Source organism: Trifolium pratense, linkage group LG1 (genome assembly GCF_020283565.1).
Source record: "Trifolium pratense cultivar HEN17-A07 linkage group LG1, ARS_RC_1.1, whole genome shotgun sequence".
NCBI lineage: Eukaryota > Viridiplantae > Streptophyta > Magnoliopsida > Fabales > Fabaceae > Trifolium > Trifolium pratense.
In genome coordinates, this window is record NC_060059.1 from 50,185,932 (window position 1) to 50,205,907 (window position 19,976).

General features: G+C 28.2%; 2 protein-coding genes and 3 non-coding genes across 5 annotated transcripts; 2 read left to right on the top strand and 3 right to left on the bottom strand.

Moving 5' to 3' along the window:
* Positions 1-1,284: 1,284 nt before the first annotated feature.
* Positions 1,285-3,124, bottom strand: LOC123922921 (ankyrin repeat domain-containing protein 1). The gene is made up of 6 exons (XM_045975580.1): positions 2,890-3,124; positions 2,227-2,318; positions 2,066-2,144; positions 1,875-1,969; positions 1,623-1,718; positions 1,285-1,547 (listed from the first exon to the last, which is right to left on the bottom strand). Exons 1-6 carry the CDS (start codon positions 3,056-3,058, stop codon positions 1,470-1,472), a joined length of 609 nt encoding a protein of 202 aa, XP_045831536.1. The 5' UTR covers positions 3,059-3,124; the 3' UTR covers positions 1,285-1,469.
* A 3,662-nt stretch (positions 3,125-6,786) lies between these two features.
* Positions 6,787-8,166, bottom strand: LOC123884313 (zinc finger protein ZAT5-like). Its single transcript, XM_045933392.1, has one exon. The coding sequence runs from the start codon at positions 7,875-7,877 to the stop codon at positions 6,936-6,938; it is 942 nt and encodes a 313-aa protein (XP_045789348.1). The 5' UTR covers positions 7,878-8,166; the 3' UTR covers positions 6,787-6,935.
* Positions 8,167-10,483: 2,317 nt separating this feature from the next.
* Positions 10,484-10,556, bottom strand: TRNAR-CCU. Its single transcript has one exon. It is a non-coding gene; the product is annotated as a tRNA-Arg (tRNA).
* An 8,331-nt stretch (positions 10,557-18,887) lies between these two features.
* Positions 18,888-19,006, top strand: LOC123903423. The gene has a single exon (XR_006807997.1). It is a non-coding gene; the product is annotated as a 5S ribosomal RNA (ribosomal RNA).
* A 242-nt stretch (positions 19,007-19,248) lies between these two features.
* TRNAH-GUG lies at positions 19,249-19,320 on the top strand. The gene has a single exon. It is a non-coding gene; the product is annotated as a tRNA-His (tRNA).
* Positions 19,321-19,976: the final 656 nt, after the last annotated feature.

Here is a 19,976-nt window from a genome sequence, read left to right on the forward strand (position 1 = left end):
CAATTTGTATGAGAATATTGAATAAAATGGACCTAGATTCATTTTACTTATTGATTCTTTAGAGATCTTGAATGGATGAGTGTAATTTAGGGATTAACAAGCTTAATTGACTCCATTAATCATAGTTTCTACCAAGAGATTGAGAACCTATGACTAATGGATAGGATGAACCAACCAAGACATTTGTGTTCATCACAATGTTAATCCAATTATAACACTTGAGGGATTTAATTGCATTGAAATTGAGTTACACTTGAGGTTTTTTTCGAAGATTCAACCAACTTTTTCATATTGAATTCCGAAAACATTTTCTATCAAAAATTTACCAAGTGTTGATATCTTAAGAATTATACCCCCCCCCCCCCCCCCCCCCCCCCCCCCCCCCCCCCAATTATGTTAATCTATTTACAACTAAGTTCGAATTTCAATTGTATTGTGTGAAGTACGATAATCCCTGTGGACGATAAACTCTTTGTCTTACTTGACGATAATTGGTACACTTGCCAATAATCTATCAACTATCATGTTTTCATTTAAAATGTTTGGGATTTGAATTTTCTATTGTTAATACAGGACGCTAAAAAAATTGTGATCGTCCAATCTTAAATCAACGGCCAAGATTGTAATATGAACTGTTCGGTTTTATATCAACGGCCGCAAATTGCATGCACTTTGTGACATCTAAAAGTTGAAGTTGAACTTAACAAAGAAACCGTTATGATTGTTTTGTTACAATTTCAAGGGCAAAAATTGCCAATTTGTAAAAGACAGTTAGGATTTGACTGATAGTTACAAATTTAACCATAGAATTGTCTACCAGTCTTTCAAAGTCAAAGTGCACTCTGAAGGAAAACCAGACATCTCATTCGTTTTGAGAGGTATGTAACTATGAAATTGGTTTCAGCTCTCAACCGTCCAATCTGAACAGACGGTTGAGATTGTTTTACTATGTGAATGATCTAGACCATCTGATCTCAAATCAACAACCCAAATTTAATACCGCGTGAAACTGCCTGAATATTGGACAGCAGGCAATCCTAGTCCTTGATACTACAACACCGGCTAATATAAAAAAATTATTATTGTGCATCGAATCAAACCAACAGGCACGACTATTTGTTGATTTAAAAATCACCTTTAACCAATATGCATGAATATTATCAACATTGATGAACCTAAAGGGAGAATTAAAGGACAACCAGCATATTTGAGATGAAGGAACCAACAACTGGAGGACTCAATTATGGTAAATCTAAAAATGCAAGTGTGTAATGATCAAACAAACAAAAATAAACCAGGTCGTCCTAACTTGACTCCTGAATCCTCAATTTTTAACTCTCCAAAGTCATAATTCAAAAAGTTACTTCCTTGATAAATCAGAACAAGGAGAAATGAATATACAGTGAGTGATACAGAATGAACTATCAAAACAAAACTAGATATTTGTACTAACCACCATGCTAGTTCTATTAGATTGCCATGGCAGCAGCAGCAGCTTCAAGCAACCTCCTAGCTTCTGTCATGTGTTCAGGTAACTCTGCAGGGGTCTGCCAAAACATTTCTTAGGAGATGTTGACGAGAAGAAATTGATAGCTATTAAATTCTTTTAAAAGCAACTATACCTTCCCATATAAGTTTTCCTTTGTGGTTGACGCGCCATTAGACAGCAACAACCTAATTACATCAGCATGCTCACCTCTTGCAGCATGATGAAGAGGCTGCGAAAATGGTCACAAGATATCACAAACAAATCAGGAGAAATGAAGTAAACAAAGTTGAAATAGAACTCGGGATTAGGATTTAGCCGGTATCTCTACTCATTCGACTCGCCCCACCCCATCCTAAGAAAACACAGAAATGAGATTAATACTCACAGTATCACCCTCGGAATCAACTGATTCTAGCATCCTTTTGATATGCTCAGAGTCACTAGCTCTGTTAAATAGAAGTTGGACTATCTCCAAAAATCCTGATATGGCCATTAGATATAAAATAACATTACAAATCTTAACCAATATAACAAAGGGATTTTAACATTTAAAGCATGATTTCAAGTTAATTTTACCTCCCGCACATGCATCGTGCAAAGGAATTGCCCCATCTTCATCCTTAGCCTCCAAGTCAGCTCCTCTTTCTAGTAGCAGCTGCAATTCATTAAACAAGTTCAATAATTCACATGTTTCGGAATAATAATAAATAAAAAAAAAAAGAGCAATGATCAGGAACCTGTGCGCATTGAAAATGGCCATATAAACAGGTCAAATGAAGAGCCGTATCGCCATCCTCCACCGGTTCATCAATACTACCACTCAAATTATCTGCAATTAATGCAATATAGTTACCCGGTATTCTAGTTAGGATGTCTTTTAGTTCAAATATCAAAAACTCCAAAGCTATTGTAGATAGTCTAATACTATTTTAAAAACCAAATTGAATGTCAAAATTCAAATTAATGAAACCTTTTGATCACAGTTCAATTCAATTGTATCAAACCGAGAGACTAAACCACGATGGAGGCACTCGAAATAACAAAACCTTAGAGAATACAAGTTCACACTGTTCAACCGATTGCACTATCAAGTTCTGTTTTTAAAATACTGAAATGATTACAAAGTTTTCTCCGCAAATTATCTCAAATCAAACCTCATCAAATTTTAAAATACACTCCACACAAACAAGAACAATTCTCGTATCAGAATCAAATTGCATAAAAATGAAACAGTTTATCTAATACAATAAAAAAGAATTAGGGTTTTAGATTGATATTTTTGAAGGAACTACTATAGGGTTTAACAGAGAGAGGTAAATATTGAATTAACAGAGAGTAATGAATTATGCGGTAGAACGACAGAGAGAGAAAAGGAAAATGGAGGAGAAGAGATGAGGTACCGATTGCGAGGCGGAGGGCGTTGAGGTCGCCGTTTTGAGCGGCATGGGAGAGGTCACGAAGATGAGGAGGAGTGTCAGATTCTTCAACGAGAACTTCTTCTTCGAAAAGACCGTTGGATTCTTCATCATCGTCATCGTTCAGACCATTGCGCCTACCAGGAACCGCCATTGATGTGATAATCTCCTACTCTGTCTGCCGCCGATTCAAAGACTGTGTTGCACTCGCCGTTCTCAGTAAGCAGCCCTTTATATAACACTTTATAATTTAGTAAAAAAAATATTTATTTTTATCTAATTTGGAGTGTGTTTGGTAACACAAATAAGCTGGTTTATAGCTTATTATATGAGTTTATAAGCTTAGTTTCAAAAAATTAGTGGTGTTTGGTAACAAGCTTTTTTACTATCTTATATCTTTTTTTCAGATGTTATTTCAAGTAGCGTTTGAGCTTATAGTTTATAGTTTTTTACACTTTATTCCATTTTTAACGTTTAATTTAATAACTACCCACTCTAAAAAAGAAACTATCAACTATCAATTATGTCATTTTATATTTATTAACCACTTTAAAAGCTAATTTTACCAAACACTTTAATTTCAATTAGCTAACTTTTCATCTATAAGCTTATAGTTTATTTTTACCAAACAGACCTTTGTTCTCTTTTTTGGTCAAGTGAAAAAATTATTTTTATTATTATTTTTTGAAAGGATTTAATTATTTACACATCTTAAATCAAAAAATTATAAGCTCACTCAATTGTGCAATGGCGATTGACACTGAATTTACCAATGGATCACGGTTCAATCCCTAAATGCAATTGAGAGAGGACTAAAACCAGTTGAGGTTATATTTAAGGAATAAATCTATAAAAGATGCACTATGATGTTATTTTATTTGATGCATGTGTAAAACATTTTACATTATCCGCGCATAATAATTAATTTCTTCTTCTTCTTCTTATTATTATTATTATTATTATTATTATTATTATTATTATTATTTTGGTGATATATTATTATTATTAGAGGAAAAAGAGTATTTTTTTTAAACGAGTCCCTCTGAGCATAGCTCATTTAATAAGAAGGATATTACATTTTATATGCAGATTGGGGGTTCAAATCTTTGACAAAAAAAAAATATGCACTTGTAAAATAATTTTACGTTATTAACCAATAACATGATATGAAACAGAGTTTAATTATTGTACACTATCGGTGTAAAGATTTCTTACACAGACATCCAATGATGTGTTGCCACATTATTTAATGAATGTAACACATCATGTGTTTTTAAATACCATACATGATCTGTTGGTATATACTTCAACATTTTCTTCATAACATATCAAAAGATTTGAATGGCGGATTTGAGATTTGTACAACATCTTTTCTTATGTTGTATAGTAGATTAGATATATATTGTAACCCTCTTATTTCTACTAATTAAGCATATTAATTATTGTACGATGTAAGAGCATCAACAATGGGAAAACTTAACATGGTTTGAGTTGCTTTTTGTGGGTCCAAATTGCCACATAGGACATAAGCAATTCACAAACAATTTTATTCAATTTTACTACAATGGCAATTTTAATAAGCAACTCATATTTGACCCCACTAATTTATATTTCTTATTTTTACTTATTTTTATTAAAATTTAAATATTAATTCAAGTTTCATCGAATACATTCAATTCAACCTTGGACGCCAGTTTTTATAAAAAAAAAAAACCACTTGGTAAAGGTGAAAGTTGAAACACGCTCTCCATCCACACATTTTTTTTCTTCCAGAAAATTCTTTGGTGAAGTGAAACACTCACGCACAAAGATAACAACAACACTCCTTTTTCAATTACTCTGAATTATTCTCTATTCTTTGTTCAACATTACATAGAGATAACAACACTCTCATTCTACCAACAAAAAAAAACAACACTCTCATTCTTTTGAAATAAAAAAAAAAGCTCTCCCTTTTCAATAAATTTCTCAAACACTCTTCAAATAACCTCCAACTCTCCTCTATATCCTTCAATTGATCTCTTTAAGAGTAAAATTAAATACTCAAACTCTCTTTTCCCATTGAATCAGACATGTCTCAGAATCGATGTTGGAGATCTGGCGATGTTGAAGATGCAGTGATGTTGGAGATGCTGGATATATGTTTCTCTCTCTCTCTCTTCTCCATTTTTGTGTTTCTATTTTCTTCAACAAAAACAAAGTTTATTGTATTTTATTGATAAGCAACACACTTTTCAGATTGCTTGAAAAGCAACTGACAAGAAATTTAAGCAACCAAGAACGCCAGCTGTACATGCTCGAATGCTGAAAAAATTGAGAGAGAACTTATACCTCCACCTATGCATTAAGCAATCTGCATTGGAGATGCCCTAAGGTGTTTTCTCCTCAAAACTTACTTATAGTCATTTTCCTTAACATGAATGACTCCCAGAGCGAATGTTTGGATTAGAAAAAACAAACTGTTGAGATTTAATATTAAACTAAAATTTAGGCATCTGGTGTCAATGAATCTTAAATCATTAATTAAACATATTTTTTAATATCATTTCATATTGTATAAGTTAGTTCCACGATCAATTGTTTTAAACACTACAAATTCAATCAACTATTTAGTCATTCTTTTGACAAAAAATAAGAAATATATAGCAGATAAACAAACTTACAGCAAAAACAATTAATAAAGAAAGATGTACTAACATTGTCAAAAAAAAGTTGAAAATTATACTCACAACCACCATGGTTTTAAATTGCACTCTACAATCGTAATTGCTACTTTTAATATTCTCTCAACCCTCGATCAGTTTTTATAGAGTAAATTGAAACTCTACTGTAGTAAATAGTATAGTGGCATGATAGACTCACTTAGTATAGTTTGTAAAAAATTATAGTGATCATTTCACGCTACAACCGTTGTAGTACGTGTCGCAACACTAATAATAACTACAATTGCAACGGCTGCAGTCACAAATGCACCTACAACTGCAACCACGATTTAAAATCATGCTCAACACACGTAAAGAAGCACCTACTTTTCGCTTCTTTTTTCACACGCGTCTAGTTTTTACTTTTTGACTAATACTTTTTACTTACATTATTCTTTTTTAACAACAAATGAATTTAAGATAGGAATTGCACCTAAAAGAAACACTTTTCTACGCAAAGTGAATATAAGAACCTAGTTAACATGCCGTAAATATGATCTATACCAGATTCAAAACTATAGTGACAGGGGATGCGAATGCAGAAAAAACAGCAAAGATGAAGCATGTTTTGACTTGTGACTCAATCAACTCATTACATAACTTTTGCCAACAAAAAAAAAAAGTCATTACATAATTATTAAAAATAGAAATTATTATTTTTGATAGTAGAAACGTCAAATCTCTCTTCTTTTGTTCATAAATAATTGATTTAATTTCTCTGACATATATTTTTCTTCCGTCTTAAATATAAACAAAAATTTAATAAAAAATTGATGTATTCCATCAAAATTTTGAACAGAATATATCAAATTATTTTTGCCAATATTTGTTTATATTTCTGAAAAAATATTTGTTTATATCATGACATAATTCCTTTTTTTTTTCTTTACTGCTTTTCCAGGTTTCAGTTTGATAAAACTTATTTTTCGAGCATACAAAAGATCTAGCTAGGACCAAAGGAACTAACTGATGATAACTTTTAGTTTTTAGTTTTATTGTTGGCAAGTTTCTATCAATTTTTCTTTCAATTTCTAATCGCATGCATCACTATCACATTTCTAAAAAAATAAGACTAATGAATCTTAAAACAATATAATTAACGAATAACGTGGCAATAGTTAACTTTAACTAATTAAACACGAAACTATGAATATGATAATATCTAATATAAGCCACGGAATGAATAAATTCAATTTTTAATTTCAATGTAGAATGAATGGAAAGAATTATCAACATATACAAGTTTAATTGTAAAAGTCATAAAAAATATTAAAAAAAATAATGTCAATCAACTTAATTATACCGAAATACTCAAATTTGAGAACTTAATTAGTAATGGCAATCCACCAAAGAAGAATTAGAGAAAGCAATAACATTTTCTCTAGGCTGTTGAAATGAAAACTTTGATTGATCTCTTTGATCAACTTCTGGAGCTGGAAGATTCAAATCCAACTTTAAACCATAATTAATTCTTGGTTTCTTAGCTTCATGAGATTTAGGGCTACGGCTACCAATACTCAAACTCACAGATGGCGTTGTTGTCGTTGTTGTCGTCATTGTTGATGTGCTCACAAGAGTTCTATGTCGTCGCATATGTCCTCCCAATGCTTGCCCAGATGAAAATTCGGCACCACAGATCGAACACTCGTGAACTTTTGATTTTTTTGTAGCAGTAGTAGTAATAGTAGTAATAGGGGTTGCGGCCGTAAAGGCTTGCAATGAGAGTATGGTATTCATGGTTGGATCATAATGATCATCAACAAAAGGAGATGTTGTAACTTCTTGCTTTTGTTGTGTAACAATATTGTTACAATTTGCCTTATTAGGTTTGCTATGACTTGCTCTATGACCACCAAGTGCTTGAAACGAAGGGAAGCATCGATTGCAAGTCTTGCATTCGTAAAAATAAAAATTCGAAGAAGATTTGTTGTTATTGTAATCATGATGATTCAACACATGTTCTTGATTTTGATGATCATGATGACGATTATGACCTTGAGCTAATAAAATCAAACAATTCGCCATATCTTCTTCTTCTTTTTCTTCTTCTGATCGGTTGCACGATTCAATTTTAACGAATTCAATTCCTTTCGAATTTTCCTTGTACATGTTATCATTATAACTTGTACCTTCATTGTAAGAATTATTTGACACACCCGGCATGGCTAACCTAAGTGGAGAAGGTAACCTTTGACGCTTCGTTCGCTTCCCTTTTATGATTTGTTGTTGATCCTTTGAAACCAACATGAGTTGATCTTCTAACACTTGCATAATTATTATTTTTGTGTGTAAGGTAAAGAGTACTAAATGTAATTTGAGAGAGAATAAAAGAGAAGAGGGTATAAGGTGAGAGATGAATGAATGAATGAATGAAAAAAGAAGGGTATGAATATATATTAGAGGGTATGAGAGACAAGGTTTAAAGATGCATGTATAACCCGTGATGAAGAGTATATAAATATAACCTTAATAGGTATTAATTTTGGTTTTTGCCAGAGTTGCTTTTCCAACCTTGGAAGTTATATATATAGAGATAATGTTTGTATAATGTATAGATGTGAAGTGTAGGAAAGAGAGAGAATGATGTAATGTGAAGTATATGTGAGGAGAGGTAATGGAGGAAACGAGTGAGATTCGGTTGGCTTTGAAGCAAACCCATTACTTTTTATTAACGATTCCTTTTTGGAGGATTGGTTTGCAAGCCTGGAACCACACACAATTTGCTACTTTCACCTCTCCCTCTCTATTTTTTTTTTTTATTTTTATATTTTATGACTAGAGACCAACTTACTTTTTTTATTTGTTAAAGAAAAATATCAATTTACTAGAGACCAACTTACTTTTTATATTTGTTGAAAAAATATTAATTTACTTTAGAAATAATTTCTTTTAAAAAAATAATCAGTAAGTGAGAAACATGAGAATGATTTAATGACAAGGAAGAATTAACTAGGAAGTAAAATAATAAAATTGTCCAAGGTTCGATTTCTAAATTACGATCAGTACACTAAATTTTTGACAAATTGAACATTTATAACAATGTAATATTCCATTTTCTATTCAAAATAAAAATCATAATATAAGAAAAAGAAAAATAAGGTTTAATTGAAATTATTTTGTTAAAATATGAAATGGTTCTAAAATTTTATAAGACTTTTATAGAGATCTTAAATGATAATTTTTAATTTGACATTGAATTGTTAAAGTGCAATGTCCACCGTCCCGTGGACTTAGCTCAGTTACATTACATTATATATGTAGGGGTTAGAATTCGAACTCCGATTATCCCACTTATTAATCTTAAGGGCAGGATTTCTAGCCACTAAGCTATACTTGAAGGAAAAAAAATGCAATGTCTACATTGAGTATATTAAATATTAAACAAAGTAACTATATATGTCAATTTTTTTTTTTAGGGACGATATATGTCAAGATTTATCCATGGTTTAAATTGATCCTCCATATTCTACACTATATTTATATATCTCCAATTTAGTTTCTTTTCTCTTTTCCTGCTTGTGCTACTTTTAGCTATTATTAATTTAATAATTTGTCTTACTTAATTTGTTTCTACACTTAACTAATTTTAAAGTATCCCCAATTTAGTTGATAATCTGTTTAACAAACTACTAGCATAGAAATTATGACTTAGATTAGACAGATAGATCCTTATTAGTTAATGACTTATGATCATGCCAGATTATCTTGTATATTATTAATTATTTTTCTATTTATATATTAAGCATGACTTGATGATAAATAGTAGCTATACACACTTGCTATCTAAGAAGGGGAATTTCATGTGCAGTTAGTTGACCTTAACAAATTTGTTTAGCAAATTAGTCACTACCTTATTGGCTAATAATCCAACAATCACGCCTTATATATGCATGACCCTAGAAGCTCCCATTTTATATTCATAGTTTCATACTCTCTCCCAATCATTTGGCGTCGGTGAAAAGAACTCTTTATATTATATTATACATGATTACTCTGCCTTGAGTCCTAATTACTACATTTAACTAATGCACACCCTATATATCTGTGATGAATAATAATAATAATAATATTGTGATGTGATTAGTGATTTGGTGGTGATTAGAAGTAGTTCGATGTCGAGCAACAAACCGTTAAAGTTAAAGTAGATAGGGTGTAGTATACTTACAAATACGCCGACACACAAGTCAATAGAGAATAAAGAGTGACAAGTTTTTAGGATAGAAATTGCATATATACTTTTACAAGCTGGAATGGATCCAAAGCTTCGTAAGGGCGTCGTCCTATATATTGGAGCATGACGAACTCTTGCCCTTGGTTACTCCAAAACAATATGGATTGTTTTTCTTCATTATTATATGGATTTCAAATGCTGTTTTCACACCATTTTTTTTCTTTTTCACACCATTATTATATGGTTTCAAATGGTGTTTTCACAACTTTTTTTTTTTTTACCCGTGAGCTTAGCTCAGTTGGCAGGGACATTGCATTGTATATGCAAGGGTCCGGAGTTCGAATCTCGGTCATCCCACTTATACATCTTAAGAGTGAAATTTTTAGCTATTATGTTACTTGATCACAGCAAATTAGAATGTCACATTTATTCTATATTTGGCCAACTGCTTTTTTCCCTCTCCTAAATAATCAATTTTGAGCCTGGAGTTGATACTTCATAAATTAATTAGAATAATATGTTAAAAAAATGCTTATAATAGTTTTTTATATATGACAACTTAATTTGGTAGTCAAAATTTTATTTAAGCTTGGAGGAGTGAGAACTGAGATGAAGAAACTTGGGACATAAATGAAATCTAAAAAAGAACTTACAAAGTTTTTAAATTTTTTTACTTGGAGAAAATATAAGTAATAAAAAAAAGAAACGCGCCAGGTAGGGGTCGAACCTACGACTTTCTGCTTAGGAAACAGACGCTCTATCCACTGAGCTACAAGCGCTCTTTGGTATGATAGTTAATTTATTTAAAGAAGTATAATTCAAGATTTTGTTGTGATAATGCACTCGTATATTGCACCAAAAATAAATATTACAATCTTTTGCTCCTTATTTTATTAAAACAAATCAAAGAAGAGAATATTGATTAAAACAAAAGTAATGTACATTTTATAATTGTTTTTGATGAAAAAAATATTTGTCCCTTTTTCTAAAATACATTAGTTATATTTTTACAAAAGTTATCTCTAATTATTGTTAAATCGAAATATTCATTAATTAAGTTTTTTTCTTTTTCATAAGCATATATTCATTAATTAAGTGAAAAAGTATGAGTCTCAATAATTAAAAATTAATTTTTGAAAGTCAATGCACCTTTTTTTTTGGGTTACTTTTGTTATTGTAAGATATTTTCAACAATATTTAGCAGTAATAACTCTCTATCGAAAAATTTATAGGACAAACAAGGTGGCTTCGATCTAAATTGTTTATCGGTACTTAAACAAATTCATTAATATTGGTAAAATCATGCAATACACATTATATTGACACAGTAATTTAATATAAACTAGTATCCGGACCCGTGCCAAGCACGGGTAAAATGAGACTAAAAAATTAATATTTTAATATTAAAATTTTTATCATTCTGAAATAAAAATGATGAAAAATGAAAAACTATAATATAAAAAAAGTAGGATCCCGTATTTGTCAAAAATAAAATAAATTAAGATCCCGTATTAATATATAAATATAGTCAATTAAAATAGTTTTAAAATCATTTACAATTCAATTAAAATTGTACCTCTGATTTTTTATTTTACCGAAAATTAAACGTACAATTTTAATATATTTTCCGCGTGAATCACAAAAAAAAAAAAAAAAAGAGTAGGCCCCGTATAAATTATAAAAAAATAAATCATGTCTCTTAATATATACGTAAAAATATAGACTCGTGTGTAAACTTTTTTAAAAAAAGCCCCCCAAACAAACAAAAAAAAGTTAAAATAATCTCATAATACCCATAGTAAAATAAATATGAAACAAAAATACCCTAAAAAAATTATTTGAATATATCTTGTATTAGTTAATTTAATTTCCACATCAATATCCTCCAAATAAAATAAATATAGAACATCGTATAAATTATTGGAAAAAAATATGTCTTTGTGTTAATATATGAATAAAAATAACGTATTTATTGTAATATATATTTTTTGGTATTAAGTAGTATTAACACTCTTGTTCTCATGGAAGAATTCGCTGATAATTCACAGTTCGACTATCAGGTAAGTATAGCCCCAAAGTAATACATGTGCAAAAATATATGCGCATGTAAATTATAAATACAAAAGTCTCACGTAAATTATAAAATAAAAATAGATTTCCATCTTAATATATGAATATAAATATATAATTTTCATATAAATCAACAAAAAAAAAGTTATATATAAATAACAAAAAAAAAGAACACAGACCCGATAAAAAATACAAAAAATAGATCAATGTATGAATATATGAGTAAAAATATAAAATCTCGTATAAATGTCTTAAAATAAATCCCCTAAGCAAACAGAAAAAGTTAAATTAATTTCATAATATCTAAAGTAAAATAACTATGAAAAAAATAGGAAAATGCTAACTTGTTCCCTTAAAATTAATGTAACACATATAATGATTTAAATAAAAAAATATTTTATTAAAATTCATGCGGTTAATTCAAGTTTAAATTTTCATAAATAAAATGCAGAAAAATTTATTATATAAAAAAAATGCACAAAATTGAAGAGAATATTTTGATATTTGGATTCTTTAACATGTACTCTAAGAATTAACATGACCCAAAAAATTAGTCACATATTGCGGACATAATTTTTTATTATTTTATCGTACACATTAATAGTCTAACTAATTTAATTGCGCGACATAATTTTTCTAATTTTGTGTTTTTAAGAGACTTGGGGTTGTTGTTGTTTAACTCCAGGAACACAATGTACTGTGATGGGATCATCTTCTTCTACTTTTCTATTATATGACTTTATTGGACAGTGCAAGTGTTCCGATTTTAGCATATCTTATGCCTTGATTAATAAAACCACCTTATGTAATAAAAAATTATCATAAATAATGCATTCGACACAAACATTGAAATTAAAAAAAAAAAGTTATATATGTCTACATCATAAATCAAATTACATTACATTGCAACAACTGAACATAAATCTCCAAAACGTAAAAGTAGCAAATTGAAAAGACAAACAAAACTAAAAAATGTAAAGAATTATTCTTCAATGTCTTAAACTCATGCCTTAGATGAGTCCGTCATCATTCTACCAAACAGATCTACATATAAAATAGATTTAAAAATTAAAATTAGTACCTTAATGATCAAGTCATTATATTTGAAATAAAAAAAAATTGCACATAGTTTGTGACAAAAGAAAGATATAATGAAATATGACAAACTTTTAGTGTGTGAAAGAAGAAATAATTTTACTCAAACAATGTATTAATCTGCGTACATAAACGAATAGATCAAAATATCATTTTATGTTAGATGGAAGGAATATTATTTGATACATCACATATGAGATTACGATTGATTTTAAATTACGTCGGACAATTTTTTAATAACGATATCTCCATCATATCTGCAGATTATGGAAAAATAATTATTTCGAATATTTTTTAAAATAAAGATGCAAATAATATTTGATGAAATTACTTACCAATAAAAAATCTAAGAACACATCTTAGTCCTTCTGCAAAAGAAAAAATACAAAGAAAATGGTGAAAATATAACATACATGTGCAATATATAAAAATATTACATTGAAATGATATTGAAAAAGAAAAGTTTCCAACTTTAAAAATTAAGATGATGGAATAGAAAGTTTTGAACACTATATAAATTTCAGACGTATGATCCTACACATTTCAACCACAACAATTAGAAACACAATAGCTACACAAAAAGGATATTCACATACCAAATTAAAATTCTTAACATATGAGATAAGTGAGATCTTTGCAATTTTCATATGCATCCCAACTACCATATATATATTTAGAAAATAGGTGAGTAATATGAATTTACGATAGAGAAATCGTTTACCACCCAAGCTTTTACTAATCCCTTAATTTTTGAAATTGCCTTAATTTATGAGGTTCATTCTATATTTAACATTTCCAAAAATATATTGCATTACCATATTTTCCAACTATTTTAAATATACTACGGTCAATAATTATATACTACTACGGTCAATTTTTTTTAATGTATTCAGAAAAAGAAATTAGTGTTGCTATAATTATTTATAAAAAATATTTCATTTAAAAAAAATATTTCGATTTAATGTACCTATAGTTTTTTAAAAAATAAAATTATTAAAAAGCTTTTATTTACAATATAAAAATTAAAAACCTTTTCCTTACAATATAAAAAAATCATTTAGATAAATACTTCTTTTAATTAGTTTTTTAATTGTATGTCAAAGATTAATACAAAATTATTTAGAGGATTTTATTTTATTCTTTGAATTTGAATTTACTATAATTATAGAGATTGATATTTCCATTTTTATTAAACAAAACGTGTGGCTAATTTACGCTCAAATAAATATATTTCAATTTCAAATTCATTTTTTTTATTTGCTGAAAAAAATGAGCTAGTAAACATTTATTAGAATTAGAATTCTTTGAATTGTTGCCTTATATGATTTTAATTCATTCTATTTTACTGATGAGTGAATCAATTAATTAATATCAATCAATTAATTGATATTATGAATATAGAAATGAAAAATGTATTTGCATTAAAAATATGCTAAAAATGTATTTGCTTTAATTGGTTTAATAATCGTATTAATAGAAATTAATAGAAAATATGCTAAAAATATATTTGTAGTACAAATAAGCTAGTGCAACATAATGATATACATGGTAGTGCCAAAATAGCCTGTAGTACAATTTTTTTTGTTGCATTATAAATAAGTATAGTTTTTTTTTTTTTTTTTTTGTGTATGTCAATTTTCATGACTTGTTATTTGGTCTATTTATAAAATTAAAAAATACAGCATGTTTTAAAATAATAAAATAAGGTTCTTTATTTTATTTATTTTTTTAAAAAAAGTTCCTTATGTTTGAAAGCTTTGAAATTCGTCCAAAAAAGAAATTTGGAATTTTAATTTGAAATACAAATAAATTTGAAAATTGGAAGGAAAAGGCATATGAGGCGTGGCCCAAATACTCTATGTTTGTAGAATTAATTACTTATTATTAGAAATGAGTACAAAAAGAGAATGCATCAATTATATTTCAAAATTATAGAAGGTCATTTGTGTAGAGATAATTTGAAATTATTGGCAATTATTATAGATAAATGAATTAATTGTCAAATGCATTAGAGAATAGAATGCATGAGAAGCAAGTATTTTATAGGAGAGAGAAAGATGAATAGGTCTGACTTTATTCATATTATAGATTATAGATTATAGATGAATTATCATATGCATTTTTAAAATTAAACCATATAAAGAAATTCTTAAGTAAGTCCCCATCTAAGTATTAAAATAAAATCATATTCTATATTTTGAATTTTTTTGATAAATTATCGAATAAAATTTAAAGAACTTTGAAATAGCATTTATTAGTATGCTACAACAAAGATTATCTTTTATTTCCTAATTTTTGTTTTCATTGTTTGTATATTTTTACTGTACATTGTTTTATATCTTTTTGGTAAACCAAAGGTATCCTCCATGCCCAACTGTAGAGACTAATTCTCTCGAGATAACTGAGATCCATTTAAGAGATCGACCTCTCCCAACATTATTTTATATTTGATTGTTGACAAATATCTAAATATAATTTAAATATGTAATTTTTTTATATATATGTAACTATTAAGAACCATGTCAAAAAAAAAAGATATATAAATGGGACACGAAAAAAGAATCTGACTAAATAAAGGAATAAATTACTTGTACCAGAAAAAAAAAAACAAAAAAAAAACTATTCATGTAAAAAAGAATAACTAAATAAGGAAGAAATTTCTACCAAAAAAATAAAATAAGAAAGAAACAACAAAATTGTGGCCCACGTGATAATATCATTTTGATTACTTTTATCAAATATCAATTTTACATATCAATTTTTTTTACAGTTATTTTACATATAAATAATAACACATATAATTTAAATTCTATCACGAACACAATCCTTCCACCACAATTCTTCTAACAATAACTGAGGTTAAGTCTTTAGTTGTTGCCAATGTTATGAGAGTTTCTCTTTACTGTTTGATCTCCGTATCATCTTCTTTTGGATCTTTTGGCCCCTTTAAATTTCAAAAAAAAAAAAAAGAGCAAAACAAAATCAGTTGAACCCTTTGACTCAAATGTTCACACATCAAAAGGTAAATAGATTAAAAATAAAATAGAGGAAAAACTTACGAATAATTGTTGCGTTTAAGAATTATAATTTATTGATTACAAAGCTAACCTGATATTTTACATGTTTCTCCCATAATAAAATGCTAGCTTCCTTTCACCCATACTACACTTAAAAATCAAATATCAAATATAAAATTAAAATAGATTATTGAACAGGACTTGTACACTTGATTTAAAAAAACGCAAAAATATCAAATACATAAAAAAAAAAAGGAGTTTGGTTGAAAAAAACTTACATTCTTGTACATCATTTCCATTTCAATGGAAAATGATAATTTTCAAGAATCAAGATCTTTGACGTACCACAAATGCACGACACGAACCATCAGGTTCCAGCTCTCTTTCAAAGCATTGATCGAAGCAATAGAATCATATGATGAAGCCATGATATATTGTAAATAAGGTTGATGATGCAAAAATATTATATGGTTGTTTTGATCTTGATGAATATAAACTTGTTATAGACAGTCTATTTATAGGTGTAAAGCTCTCAAATAATATGTTTAATGGTTTATGCGTGTTTTATATTTTTAAGTCGTAATCTTCAAAATTTAATTTCAACCAAAAGTAATTATGAAAATCGTATAAATTAGGTGGCATTATTATGAGAATGAATATTGTGATATCATATACACTCATATACACTACATAACTACATAAATATAAAAATATGATTGTGTAATAAATTAATTCCATATTTATTAATAGCACAATGATTGTTTTGTTTATTTTGTTTTTGATGTGTATTATATAAAAAATATAAATTAAAATTAGTAAATTACGTTTTTACAAAAAATTCTGAATTTTGGTTTTAAAAAAATAAATTAAATAATTAGTAAAATTCGTTTGATAATAATAAAATTAAAAAAATAAAATAAACAAAACAGCTGGATTGATTATAGAAAACTATCATATAAGGCATTACTTTATGAGTTTATAAATCATCCCCGTTTTATAATAATGATCTTATGATAATTTAGATGCCTTAATTTATTTGTGTCTTTTGTTATAGTGAGTTGATGACATTTGACAAAAATAATTTGTGACTACCTTAGGAAGAAAATGATTGAATATTGTAAAAAAAAAAAAATCTGTACGTAAATTTTTTTAACTTTCTATGTTAAAAATCATTTTAATATATTATATTTAAAATATGAGTATATATATTTATTTTTGTGACAAAAAATGTATATCACATTAAAAAAAAATTAAAAATAATTGTTGACTTAATATGTATATCACATTTGACAAAAATAATTCGTGACAAAAAATTAATATCACATTAAATATTTATTTTGATGATACTACCTTAATAGCAGTAACTAATTGATGCTTATCCTTAATTTTTTTTTGATAAGGATGATACTACCTTAATTAGTAACCTTATTTGTCTTGATTTTAAATAATTGTACATGATTTCCTACCTTGAAAACAAAAACAGAAACGTTTGATATTTCTTTTTTTATCCAAAAGTATCATTGTGATGTTTCAACATTAAATGTGAGGAATGAGGTTGAATGAGGAGAGGAGAGAGAAAGTGAAATAAGTCTGGCTTTTTAGATATTATAGATAATTATATTTATTACCTGAATTTTATAAAAAAAATTTGAATTATCTAAAATGAACTTGTATATGTTTAAAGACAAATGTAATATTATATTAAAAAAATGATTTTCCATATGAGCACGTAATACATGTCCATATAAGTATATATGTTAGAGTACCTTGTAGAGTACTCTCATTTAAGTATATGATTATATTTTTTTTATGCTTTAAAACAAAACAATAAGGCCTAACAGCTTAATAACATTCCAGAAGATTTGATTTCTTAAGAAGTAAACCAATATTAATTAAAGATGAAAAATTGATGAAAGGGGCAGTGGAGTAGTATGGTGAAGTATATAGATGCATGGACGGTGAATATGACGTAGGGGGTTGATTTCGTGGTGTAAGGTATAATAGAGTATATGAAGATAAATAAGAGATATTCTTAGCGTAAGGATTTTCTCATATAGAAGGAAAGGAATGGAGAGGTTGGCAGGGCACGTAATGGCCAGCATCAGGTATGTATAGGTTAGCTAGATCATCATTTAGTGGCTTAAAGTTAAGCATCTGGTTCAAATCTTAACAAAACTGTTCTCAATAATTTATTTTATCAAATATTATATTGAAGATAATTATCCATGACTTAAAAATAAGCCGGTGTCTACGTGAGTTTAGTTCAATTGGTAGATGATATCATATTTTATATAGTAAAATATTTTAGCCACTAGACTACCTGACAAACACACAACAAAAGACGGCATAAACTGCATTGCTAATAACTTTTTTAAATAACAAAATCAATCATCTTAAAAGTTATATTCGAATTCATACACTATGAGAAACACATTTGTCTGAAATGGCTTTGAGGGTTTTTCATTATATAGTAAAAGTCTGAGTCTTCAATTCTTATATTTGGCTAAGAATTATTTTCATCATAAATTAAACTCGGGTTCTCTCGAACTATACATTGTAGGGAGGACTCATTAACCACTTGAGCTCAATGTTTTGTTTGTGAATCCTCGGTTCTACAAGAGGATAAACTCCAATCTAAATTATGAATGCATGTTTTAGATCCTATCACCCTACATTTGTATTTTAATATAATTATGCATTCGTCCATAAATCCTAGTTCAACTGGCAGAAATGTCGAAATTGCTAGTGTCGGACGTCGGGACCGGGGTTCGAACCCCGGTCAATGACTTTGCAATTTCGTCTATCAATCAATATATATATATATATATATATATATATATATATATATATATATATATATATATATATATATATATATATATATATATATATAATTATGCATTCAAAATGCATATACATTCAAAAATAAGGTGCGGTCATACCAGCACTAATGCACCGAATCTCATCAGAACTCCGCAGTTAAGCGTGTTTGGGCGAGAGTAGTACTAAGATGGGTGATCTCCTGGGAAGTCATTGTGTTGCACCTCTTTTAATAAAAAGTAAACCAAAAAAATAAATAAATAAATTATAATCACAAAGTACAAATAAAATTTTGTAACCTGGTGCTTTTCTGTATTTTAACCAAACATTTAGTTGCATCATTGATGTGTTTATTTTTTTTTTTGACAATTGATGTGTTTATTTATACTGTTTATATTGCGTTGAAACTAAAGTATGAAACTAAAGGATGCGAATAGTAACAATAGTTTGTGAAACACAGCAATAAAAAGTGGCTGTAGTTTAGTGGTAAGAATTCCACGTTGTGGCCGTGGAGACCTGGGCTCGAATCCCAGCAGCCACAATTTTTGTTATTTTTGTCTTAAAATCAAGTAAATCATACAATAAGTTTGTCGATGATTTTTTTCATGCTGTGCAAAAAAGTCTGTAACAATAAATTGTTCAACAAATATATGTATTAGTTTTTGATATTGGTTAAATTTGATTAGAGGAAAACTAAATTATGTTTTTCAATGTTAATTATTTTAACAATTTTTTAATGATAAATTAAATAGAGAAGATTTTGTAAAACATATTTTATGTAAAATATTCCATCAATTTTTTCTAATGTAAAATATGTATTACTAAAAACATAATAAATATAACTCTTGCATATTAAAAAAAATAGTTGTGCTCTAAATAGGCATGACAATAAAGCTCATACTCGTGGGTACCTGCCCAAACCTACCCGCTTTGACGGAGAAAACCCGAGTTGACTGAGTTTGAGTTCGGGTTTGAGTTTTCTGCGATTTAAATAGATGAGTTTGGGGCGGGTAGTGGGGACATTGATACCCACCCGAACTCATCCTTAAACCCGCTCCGCTTATACTAAAATTAGATTTTACTTATTATACATTAGAAACCCTTAAATAATCTCTTAAAATTAGATATGTTTATTTTTATTTTTAATTTGAGTATTAAACAAAACATTTTCTCTGTATCTTTTCTTTATTTAAAAAA